This window comes from Vanessa cardui, chromosome 15, assembly GCF_905220365.1.
Source record: "Vanessa cardui chromosome 15, ilVanCard2.1, whole genome shotgun sequence".
Taxonomy (NCBI): domain Eukaryota; kingdom Metazoa; phylum Arthropoda; class Insecta; order Lepidoptera; family Nymphalidae; genus Vanessa; species Vanessa cardui.
In genome coordinates, this window is record NC_061137.1 from 10833535 (window position 1) to 10846614 (window position 13080).

At 33.1% G+C, this 13080-nt stretch overlaps 1 protein-coding gene across 1 annotated transcript in view; it reads right to left on the bottom strand.

Annotated features, from left to right (window-relative positions):
- Nucleotides 1–559: 559 nt before the first annotated feature.
- Nucleotides 560–13080, bottom strand: part of LOC124535707 (parapinopsin-like) — a 56181-nt gene continuing 43660 nt past the window's right edge. The window contains exons 4-7 of the mRNA XM_047112017.1: nt 3603–3735; nt 2846–2986; nt 1755–1844; nt 560–1667 (exon numbers count right to left, since the gene is read on the bottom strand). Coding sequence (XP_046967973.1) covers nt 861–1667; nt 1755–1844; nt 2846–2986; nt 3603–3735 — 1171 coding nt within the window. The 3' untranslated portion in view covers nt 560–860. The remainder of the gene's footprint in view (nt 1668–1754; nt 1845–2845; nt 2987–3602; nt 3736–13080) is intronic.

Genomic DNA, 13080 nt, shown 5'->3' on the forward strand with positions numbered 1-13080 from the left:
ATTGACGAATAATAAAATATTTAAACTTCATCGTCGGACGTCACCGTTTCAACATTAATATAATCTTAATCTACGAATATTAAACTAAGTGAATATTTAATATTTAAAACGTCAACTAACAATAATTATCATATTGGTGTTAAATTTAAATTTCGAATTGATTATAATTTGTAAAAATATGTTTGATATATTAATTTACTTTTGTTATTTTATTTATAATTATATACGCGCTAATCGCTTTATAATTACGAATTGTAAATTTTTATCATTATATTACTTACAATGTAAAAATTAAAAAGATGAAAATTATTCACATCGATATAAATATATAAAAAATTTAGAAAGCCTTCTAAGAAAATGTATGATCAAAGTCTTTTCTGAAACGAAGTAATATACATATGTTTAATGAATTTAAAAAATTGACATCATTTTTATATTAAATGAATATATAAACATTACGATTTTTCATATAAAGCTTAATACTTAATAAAGTAACAAAAAAATTGGACTATCCCTCTCATATGAGATCCTTTATTTCCTTCCTTAACTTTATGCTCGTATTTCAAAGGAATCGCTCATGCAATATATGTTACAAATAGATTTAATTTCAACATTAATATAATATATATTTATATGTTATCTAATAATTCGTTTCTCTCGTTCCAAAAAATATTTAGATATAATTTTTCTTGGCACTGATATCTTTATCACAGATCCTTGACGATAGCCTTCAATCTTATTATAATTCATAACGTCCCATCGCGGAGCGCACCTCCAAATGCTCTAACCACCTGTGGTTATTCACGGCATTTTGTGACAATATCCGTCGTGACTATTATTGATTCAAGTGTCAAATTCGTTTAAAGGTCCTCTTCATTGTCACTCGTTTCATTATCACATAAATAACTTCTAACGCTGTCGTGTCTCTGTTTCGTGTCTGAATCGAAAAGTTTACTAACAACTCCGTCTTTGGAAAATATTTTCGGAGGATTGAAAGTATCGAGTTTTGTTTCTATGGAAAATTTTCTTCTCCTGCCTTCTTGTGAGACGCCGCCGAGATCAAGAGAGAAGCTGTGCTTGATGGGTCGTTTTGAAACGTTCTCATTAACGGTGTTTTCTGGATTTGTATTTTGTGGTGTCATGTCGATCTTATGTTCGTCACATACTTTGTTGCCATAAACACTGTCTACAGCCTCTTGGGCCGCATCTTTCGGTACTCGGTTGAAAACGAGACGATCAGTGTTGACAATTGTAAGTACAGGTGATGGTTGTTTGAAAATTTTACACGATTGTCCGAAAACGAATTCCAAATTCTTATTGCTGGTGCAACTTTCTTCATCACAAACCGTGTCACTAGACCTCTCAGCATCAGAGACGGTTTTGTACTCTTGAATGGTACAGAGCTCGCAAGCTTTTCCACTTGATCGGTTAACATCATTTAAAGACATTGAAACTGACTGATTTTCACTGTCTTCGTTTATTACTTCTTTCGGCCTCTTTGGTGTACTGGTCATAATTGTTTCCGAAGAGTTGTAGCGTACTGTGATTTCGTTGTACGCCGATTGCTTGTGGGCGGGCGACAGCATGGTATTATTGTAACATTTATCTGTTTGAGAGTTTCTTCGTTTAGTGTGAATTCCGAATATGCGCTTGATAGATTGCCGGAACTGAAATACGAGATAATTTAATGAAATTAATATACGACGCAATGTATGATGATGTATGTATGGTATTCGTGAATGGTTGATATTTACCTGCGTGTTCATTCCGACGTAGATTAGAGGATCGTAGCATATGGAGCTCTTTGCTACCAATGCTGGTATAACACCTGCGCCCGGTGATACCTAGAATTGATTAAAAAAATTGAATTTCAAATACATCAAACTAAAATTATCTTAGAATATCCTTAAGAAAGAGTTTGAAAGAAAAATTCCGATGGCAATTGCCTCGATTATAAAACTCAATTAATATCTTGTTATTAATTAACGTTGTTAAGCTAGAATGTTGAAAATAGTTTAATGAAATTACCTATTGAGTCACTTTACGGACTTGTTATTAAGGTATTTATTTTAAAGCTTGCATTTTTTTTTATTATAGTATGTTTACTAGAAGATATAAAGCCCGAACTAATATTGAGGAGACCTTTATATTATAAAGAAAAAATGAATAAAACTATGTACAAGTTAATGTTGTACAAATAATAAATTCAATGAAACGGAGTGAAAGGATTAAAAAGGAACTTCGGAACTAAATTTCGGTTTGAATTTGTTAAGTTATGTTTATAATAACTTGGCCTTTTTTCCATATTTTATTAAGTATCATTCAAAGCATTTATTGTCATAGTAGAAAAATCTAATGAATCTCTTACACGAGACTATGCCATACATACCAACAATCTCGCATAGACTTTCTTCCTAATTTATTTGTGCCCTTACATAACCGTAGAGCTTGAATCCTTCCAGGATATTTTGAATTTTTTTGTACGTAAGTATTTGTATTTGTTCATCATGATTTTTTTAAAATGGTAAATATATACTTACTCCTTCATGAAAATTTCGAACACGTGCTTACTAACGTACGTACTTACACGTACTTACGAACTAGGTACTTATATTTATTTGTCTATATATATTTTTTATACATGCTAAATATAAGATTTTAAATTAGCATGGTTATTTTTAGTATTACAGTTATTAAATAGGGATATTTACCATGTTTTTTATTTTTATTCGGTGGAGCTCGATATTCCGACATTATCTGTGAGACGAGAGTCTCGTGAACAAGACAAATAAGAAACATGACAATATCCCGTATTTAATAACTGTAATGTTAAATATATACTTACAATGCCTTCAGTAGCAAATTGTTCCATTAATGCAAACAGGGAATAAGGCGTCCAAGCGACTGTGAAGGATATGATCATAATAAAGACCATGGCAGTCGCTCTTGCTTCGGCTCGACTCACGCGGCCGAGACGTTGGGCATTCTGCCAAAAAAAGATAATACTATTAATATGGTATTTTTTATTTCAAGAACATAATTCAGCCAATAAACTGATAATGTTTTAATTATTCATATGATTTTTTACTATTCGATTTGATCATGTCTCTTTGCATTATTGTAATTAATAACAATTTAGATGTTTAGAGCCAATCATAATAATTTTAACAATAATTACAATAATAGTCCGTTTACAAATACAAATAACTTGATTAAAATTGTAAATAACTTGTAAGAACTGAATTGTTCTTTATATGCTATAAAAAAGGTATTTAATATTTGTATTCAATTACAGTGATATAAATTAGATTAGACGCATCTGTTATGGGTTGATTGATTGACTGATGTGGAGAGAATACAATAAATAAATGTTAGAAAAAAATTAATAAAATATTAAAACATTCTACCTTACTAAAAATTATATAGATTACCAATTCATTCGCAAACAGGTGTAGGTATTAAATTAAATAAAATTAGATCACAAATGTCGTATTAGCCAAAGTTTTATGCATAATTCACACTACTTTAATTCCGAAGAGTTCGGAATGTAGCACCCGAAAAATCGTTCTTAAAATCGTGATGATAAATATCAGTCAATTTACCCTTTTCATAGTCCTGATGATGTTGACATAGCTGAAGGTGATGACAGAGAGCGGCACGATCTGTCCCATCGCGAACAGGAACAGGATGTACGTCAGCGTGTTCTTAGACTGCTCGTGCCAATTCACTGAGCAACTGTAACAAAAATATTGGATATTAGTATGACAATCATAACTAAACCTATCCCAATCGATATACCTCGGGAACCTTCAAGAAAAGCGTCCTTCCTTAAAAGGCGACCTCCGTGGTCGAGTACTGTGTACACCGGTTTTCATAGGTACGCCACTCCGAGGTCCCGGGTACGATTCCCGGCCGAGTCAATGTAGATTGTCATTAGTTTACCAATGCCTATACAAGCGTCCAGTGTTGCATTCAATGGGCGGTGGTAATAACATTCCATCAGGTGAGACTCCTGCTCTTTTTATCTACTTTATATTATAGTAGGCAAAGGAATAGTTGGATAAAACATACCAAACCGTTTGACAATAACAACAACAGCCCGTAAATTTCCCGCCGCTGGGCTAAGGCCTTCTCTCCCTTTGAGGAGAAGGTTTGGAACATATTCCACCACTCTATTTCAATGCGGGTTAGAATATACTTGTGGCAGAATTTCTATGTATTAGACACATTCAGATTTCCTCGCGATGTTTTCCTTCGCCGCTGAGCACGAGATGAATTATAAATACAAATTAAGCACATGAATATTCAGTGGTACCCGCAATCATCGGTTAAGATGCACGTGTTCTAACCACTGGGCCATCTCGGCTCTTAATCGTCAACTAAAAGTATTTACTTATCCAATTTTAAAAATTTAAAGACAGTAACATAAGCAGTGATCGATACTTGACAAGAGCTAACAAAATGGTCCGCTTGGTGCAGTTACAAAATTCTTTCAAACGTATAACGCGAAAGTTCATTTGTGTTTGAAAATTTTAATTATAACTACAATTATACCTAATGAGTACACATGAAACGAATTCAACAAAGTATCCCGTAACAGATATATCGCGTTTCACTTGTTTCTGTTTAATAATAAAATGTTTGACGCTTGGATATTATAATGAGTCCAGAATATTATTCTTTTGGACGTATTTATTTAAATTCAAATAATTTGGACACGCAAAGCTTTTATACTAAATGTTAAAACGTTCGCTGCGGCATCATTTAAAAAAAAAATCCATTCCTAGAGGTCGCTGAGCTACGAGGTCTTCTAAGCCTCGTTTCGCACTGAGGTAAAATTTTATATCTTCGGTGCTTTACGAGGTCGTAATGACCTCGTATTAAAGTAAATACAAGACTGAATTCTGTTTTTAATAGGGATATATTTATCTCTTTTCTACAATATATATAAAAGTTTATTTTCTAAGCCGCACCGCAAGGGAGACGCATACGGGGCCTATTAGACCTTGTACCGCAGTGAACGTGTTAAAGGAAAATAACATTGAATTCAGAAATATTCGTAGTAAAGAATGTGATCTCGGTATTTTGATATGTTTGGGTTATTTCTTCTTTTTAGACTTAGCATCAGCGTAGGTTATTGCGATTTCATTATAATGTTATTGTCAACATTTAAAAACTAACCAATATACTTTATATTAATACTAATAGTCGTATACGGAGTGTCTTTCATATTTTGTCTTATTTTATTGTTTGGTCCTTTTTAGATTTAGATTATTATTTACCCATAAATTACAGAGCATACCTCTGTCAAACATAGACAATTTATAAAGTTTGGCATATTAAATTGCACCGCGTTGAACGTTATATAAAAAAGGGTCGCTGTTGTACACAGCTTTCATCTTCAGGGAAATCCAGTGCCGTTTTCCAATAATTGTTTGTCCAAAAATATCAGAAAGTCGACTTCTCTGAGCACCGTGTAACTTTTTATATATTTGTATTAAAATGAATTGGTAAAATATGCCTATAATTAATGAATAAATTCATTTGAATGGAATTAATTTTACGTTTAATATGTGCTCACATAACTCTGCTATCAATACCATAGTATACGAAGCTACTCTAGTCATTCTTTTCGTTGTTGCACTGCCATTAAATGGAAATTTCTACAAGCACACGTGTTCCCCACCTCTTATAACCTGGTTACCTTAAAAAGCTTAACTTCAAGGAAGCGCCTCGAACATTTGTAGGTATTGTAGGCCATTTTAATACTTCTAAATACGGTCATTGTAAGTATCCCAGCAGTGGGAATTTTACAGGCTGCTCATATTGTCATTTTGTTGATTGCTAATATAGACTTACAGCATCCGTAAATGTTTATAGAAGGCTTAAGCTTATTACGCCTTATTGTTAAATTTTCCCTTAAGAATTATATATATGGCAGTATTTCATTCAATAATATGTTTTATCACGACGTTTTCCTTAACGACCGAACACAAGATAATGCCATTCACATTATTCTAATGACATTACATAGAATTATATAACAGGAAATAAAAACATTTTCTGAAATATATTGAAGACTTAAATTTCGTTACGGTGGGTTGAAACACGGTCCAACATAAGCATAAATAAAACAGGTGAAATTTCAGGGATGCTTTTACGGATTTGAATCCATTATCTGTTTTATGTTCAGATTATTATACTCTGCCTTTTTGAGTGTATCGTTAATCTGGCGCTGATCCTGATCTATATGCAAGCCTCAGATCGAACCATGAAAAGTTATTGAGTTTTTCTGTCGAAATATTCTCAATGGTAATGAAGTACAAGTGTTTACACTCTCAAGCCTCTATGTAAAATTCTAATTGTGTATTTGCCGCTTTGATTATTCATGGGTGAGGATTGGTTGAGGTAATAGAGAGAGCCTTCGCGCACACTTTTATGTACTAGTATTTCCTGGGTGATTATCAAGACGAAAATTGGGCTGGCAAATTTGGGATCAACTTGTATATTTTATAATATAAGTTAAGTAAGAACACTTTGACAACTGAAATGTTATTCATCATTACATAGTTCGGTTCGGATATCAAACAAGCGAGATGAGATGGTGAAAGAAACTTCGCGACATTTTTTTATTTTTATTAGCGAACCGCCCGACTTCGCGCTGTTACAAGTCTGTTACTAAATATACTTGTTGTCTCTAGACATACAGTTCACAGCTTTTTGTCGTTAGGCAAAACTAACCGTTAATCATTCAATATGACGAGGGTTTTTATCTAGTCAACTAATTGTTCTCTGTCGATATTTGACATTTCATTGTATTGAAGTAAAACTAATTTTAACGGATTTGAATCACGTATATTAATTATTTTTAACATCCCGACGTTTCGAGCACTTTACAGCGTTCGTGGTCACAGGTAGACTGACGATTCAAATCCTAATAATCGCGAAAATTTAAGACAACATTATTTCATTGTATGTTTAATCCATGTTAGCGTAAGCACTACGGTGCTCACGGCTGTGATACAGACGCGAACGTGTAAAGTCAATCACGTGAAGTAAATCAGACATTTAATGTAAATTTCGAACGAGAAATAATTCAGTCACACGTGTACATATATACTAAGAAATAAATTTGACTTTGTCACAGTCAAATAATTATAGCTCACTAACGTTACTTCTCACGATCTGTCATTTTGATTTAATTTGAAAAGGTACCAGATTTCGTGATGAGCACTTTGATCATCACTGTATAATACTAGTTGTCACCCGCGACGCTCGCCTTTTAGGGATTCGGTTGTCATATGTTAGGCAAAAATATCTTCGTCTAACACATGACAAACAAATTAAATTAAATTAATTTAATTGAAATTCGGCCACATGTGAATTCCAATGATGTTCCGAACCTTCTCCTCAAAGGGAGAGGAGGCTTTAGCACAGATGTGGGAAATTTACAGACTGTTGTTGTTGCCACTAGGCTATTACAAGCACTTTTGAATCGTCATCCAACAACTATAATAAGTGAAGCTACCACTAGTTCGAAAAGATTCTACCCAGAAGAACCAGCAAGAAATTCAGTAGTTACTATTTTTCAACATTTAAACATATAGAAAAGTTTTAAATTATGTATTTTTGGCGTTTACCTTTTACGAACGGACCGTCATAAAACCAAAGTACAATAAATAAGGGTTAGCAGGCGATAAAAAAATCACAAATCCAATCCTGACTAACATTGTTATCTCTGACGAGCCATCTCATCTTAGTTACCGACGCTTTCTTATCAAGTTTTATAACGAAAGGTCATTCTGGATCTGTTTGAATGGTAGTCAGCGAAGGATAATTCATTTGAACTTCTAAATCACGTTATTAAAAACTAGTAGCCGCCCGCGGCTCCGCTTGCTTCTTGGTGGTTGTCATGTGTCAGGCCAAAAAGTAGCCTAGTATGTCCTTTTTTGGTGTCCTTTAATTATTAAACGTGCTGTAACATCGATTGGGATAATAACATTGGGATAACGTCCTGTAATGATATGTATACATTTTTGCTTTATGAATAAATAAATCAATATTACAGTTATCAAATACGGGATATTTGTCACGTTTTTTATTTTTATACGAGATTAGTCTCCTGAAGAAAACATTAACACAACAAAATATCGAGCTCCACCTAATAAAACGGTGTAAATAAAACCATATTAATTAAAAATCTTAAATAAATAAATATATAAACTTATGGCACCAGACAATAATCCTCCTACCAATGGAAACATTAAGGCTTGTTACTTGCATCTAACTTAAAATTTTGGTATTGTTATATTACAAATAACAAAGGAGTATTCTATGTCCTTTTAAAAGAAACTAATCTTGAAATTGTTCGAACGTTTTTGAGAAACAAATGTCCAAATGCTAAGCAATTTCAGCAACGACAACACACAACATACATACGTGTCGTTTACCAGACTTTGGGCTACTCTTAGGAATTTTCAGAGTAAAATCTTTTAATGACAATGAAATGATTTTAATTCTGTTTGAATCTAGGACTTTGGAATCTGTGGCATTGGCCGTGGACACTGGACCGACGAGACAATTAATTAAATATATTATAGTATTGTAACGAACCTCTCATTACAAAACCGATACCGTCGTATTCAATGTTAATGACGTCACAGTCTTTGACACTTAATTAGGACACATATGAAATTAATGAGATATAAATTATTAAACTAGATTGAAATTTCAAATTTCCTGAATTAAATTTCATTTATTGATTTTAAAACCACAGATATTTTAAATAGGCTGTTCCACTGCGGGTTGGTATGTATACCAATGCTTCCAATGTGTACGTATCCATCCAGAGAAGGTACGTGTTTTTTTACCAAACTCAAATAACTTTATTCAATATAGAATTATTACACTTTCATATTGATGGTCAATTGAAACAGTACCACCGGTTCGGAAAAGAAAATTCCCTGACCTGAGAAGAAACGGCGAAAGAAACGCAGCGGGTTTTTTGTCTTATATATTATATAAACAATTTAATATGAAATGAAATAGCCAGGAGGCCATTGTTTCATTCCCAAGGTGTGGTAACGACCATAAACTCATTAATTGTATCATAACATTTTGCACACAAGCGTTTCTTAATACCTCAACCGAAGATAGAAAATTTGAGGCAATTGAAATAAGTCACGTATATCATATATACTCCTATTTTTTTTATTCTGTTGCGAATTATTTGACAATACAATTAAATAGTTATATATTCATTCGAATTAGTTTCTAAAAGTCATAAGAAACACAATCTTCTTGTCATCTTGATATATTTGGAATGTTCGAAGCTTTTAACCAAATGTATACATTAGCTTTCTAGAAGCGAATTTTTACGTCTGATTTCTTCAAATAGTTATTTAATGTGAAATAATTTACCTTAATTCTTGGTGTGATAAGACACGAAATGGGGTCTGAATAAATTTATTGTCACGAGCTATACATATACCTACATACTATTATATGCCTTGGTAACATTTTGATAATAGCTATTCTAATATTTACGTTGAGTTCCCGTATATATTTTTGCTATCCCTATGGGAGAAAACTCGCAATAACCATACCCCGTAAAGGGGTAAAAATAAATATAAATGTTATTCGATTCGTTATTTATTTATTGCATAATATTTATTTAGTTTTCAATAAAAATAAATATAGAAAGCTATTGATTCTAAGTTTGAAACTTGTAAAATAGTATAGCAAATTAATGATTATGAAAAAGAAAAATACACAATTGATAGTCGAAGTAAGGGTTCGCAATTAAAGGAACGAAACTAAAAAAACTGACAAAAATTGTACGGAAAATAAATTCTGTGGAGCTACAATTGTTAATTACAAAAAGTAAATCTTGCATCCTCTATGCAAGATTTATTGGAATTTGGATTGGACTAAATTATCAAATGCGTAGTAATCGTATATAACGGCGCTTGCTTTATTTGTTTGTGTTTCGTAATTAATGATTGGAGTAATTGCCAATAATATTTGATGGCTGATTTACTTTTAACAGCGGGTCGACCCGAATGGTGTTGTAAATGTCATGGCAACGCGAGTCGTTATTATTTGGACAAGCGTCTCGTATGCAATGGTGTATACTTTCTTCAAAATTTGTCAAAAATGCAACCTCAAAAATTTATTTAGAAAAAACTATCAATATAAATCTATTTTTTTATTGTATGATCGTTTATCTAGTATTCCATATTCACAAGAAGAAGGTCTAATCTTTGCTCCAATAAGGAGAAATCCGGATTTGCTCATGACGTTTCTCTTCAGTCAGATATGCGAGCTACATTATTGATATAGAATAAATTATTTTCAATCATTTCTAGGTAAAGTGATTGTTGTCAAATATTAAATATTTAAAATTGGAATCTTATTGTGAACATCTTTTCATTGATTTTCCGAGGAGTTGTGATCGACAGACGCAAATTACTGTTCGATGTTCAAGGACCAAGTTCACCCGCTTTGTAGGCTTTCACAGCATACGTGACTACAAACTTAATAATGCTTATAGATGCCGAGATGGCCCAGTGGCTAGAACGCGTGCATCTTAACCGATGATTGCGGGTTCAAACCCAGGCGAGCACCACTGAATATTCATTTGGTTAATTTGTGTTTCTAATTCGTCTCGTCCTCGTTGCGAAGGAAAATATCGGAAACGAAAAATGCTACTTGCATGTGTCTAAATTCATAGAAATTTTGCCACATGTGTATTTGTACACCAACCCGCATTAGAACAGCACAGTGGGATATGTTCCGAACCTTCTCCTTAAAGAGAGAGGAGGCCTAAGCCCAGCAGTGGGAAATCACAGGCTGTTGTTGTATCTTTAATCATTAAATCATCTGGTTTGACATGGATAAAGCGGAGTACCAAAAACTTTTAATCTCAAAATGAATAAAGACAGGATAACTTTCAACATTATAAATTGCCAGTACCCAACGAATTTGGTTTTGGAAAACGAAATTATGCCTCAAGTTTCAGAGTAACAATTAGTTTACTTTTTACGAGATTTCTTGAGCCGGGTAATTATTTATCGCTAATTTAAGTATCTAAGTTGTCAATCTCAAATGACAATCAGTGTAATGCAGCGCGGCTCTGTAAAAATTTCGCCATCCAACCCGTGAATATTGACAACCGGTGACAACTCTGACAACTTACGGTGATACGTCGTTATCATACGTGTATGGCTCATTACACAATGAAAAAATAAAAAGGTAAATAAAATAAGGTATAAGAGATAAGGAATAAGGAACAAGAAATAGCGGAATTCAACGATGGCAGCACCGTTAATAAATTCATAATTCAAAAATAAGGAATAATAAATAAGAAATAGCAGCAGGTATTCAACCGCTGTGATTGGTTGAATATTGTAGCCTATCGCCTATTGTGTTTTGGTTGGTGTGCTGTTCCTTATTCCTTGTTCCTTATTCTTTAATCCTTATTCCTTATTCATTATCTCTTGTTTTTTTCATTGTGTAATGGCCTTATGTTATAAATTATATCCTATCTGTGCTCTCTCGGCACAAATTAAAGCCAAAATATAAAAATAAAAATTGTTTATTAACAGGTATTCTACACAACTGTCATAGATCAAACTGAAATATAGGGCCTTTACTAACTGTTTCCTTCTCACAAAATTCACATGTAGCTAGCACGATCGATAATTAAATGTTATTCATAAAAAAATTCATCATATAAATCAAGGAGCTCTAAACAATTAGACAGTCAGGAATGCCAACATAACAGCCTCTTTCATAGATGTCAGAGGTAAAATAACTGTGAACGAACTATAAAATCAATGGTCTTAGAATCAAGGTGAAATGTACTCTCTGAATATTTGATATTCAGACCTAATTATAATATGTATTTTAAATAACTCCGTTGCGATTAATCAAATTGACACAGACTAAAAATGATCTAGTTGAGAAATAAAAAAAGTGATATAACCTCTTTTGTCAAATTCAATAAACTGATATAGATGGCCTGTATCTAAAGAATCACAATTATATAGCCATTACATACGTTCCCCAAATTATGCATAACGTATTTAATACAACATAAAGTTGTCTGCCAGTAACTCAAGACCACAAACTTGACAGCAAACGCTCTTTCAAGTGTAGTCTGCTGTTCGTCCTTTAATTAATTATTATTGTTTAGGGAAAACAATTGGGAAATGTTAGACACCTGCCTTCATCGCAGAACTCAAAGTAATTTTATATCTTTGACAATTGAGATTATACGAGAATTTGATTAAGGCGATTAAAACTTATCTTACGCAATTATCTCTTTGAATTGATTTAGAATTTTCACATAAATTTAATATTTAAAGGACATTGACTTCTTTGAATTCGTTCGTTCACTTGGTGGTAGGGCTTTGTGCAAGCCCGTTTGGGTAGGTACCACCCACTCATCAGTTACTCTACCGCCAAATAACAGTACTCAGTATTGTTGTGTTCCGGTTTGAAGGGTGAGTGAGCCTGTATAACTACAGGCACAAGGGACATAACATCTTAGTTCCCAAGGTTGGTGGCACATTGGCGATGCAAGGAATAGTTAATATTTTTTACAGCGTCATTGTCTATGGGTGATGGTGACCACTTACCATTAGGTGGCCCATATACTCGTCCGCCATCATATACAATAAAAAAAAAGTTAGGTGTCCGTAAAGTGAACGCCTAAAATACAATTGCACCAGACAATGTATCTAGTGTCTATAGTTAATAATAAGACATAACGAAATAATTTAGGTATAATTTAATTATTTTAGCGTCGAAAGGCGCGATAGGGAACTATTTCTATTGGTAGTATAAATCGCTAATAATCGGTTTTACGAATTTGCCGATGCTACATCTAAGTTGTGTCGTACTATAAGTCATGAAGACATATGTCTTTTTTATGTTTTTACCTTTTTTTGCGATACGTTTAACAATTGTCGTTCTATTTCAATTTATTTACACAAAACCCTTAATAAGTTATACACCTGAAATTCCTTATAAATCCCTCTGTGTATTAGTGAAAACCGTATGAAAATCCGTTCAGTA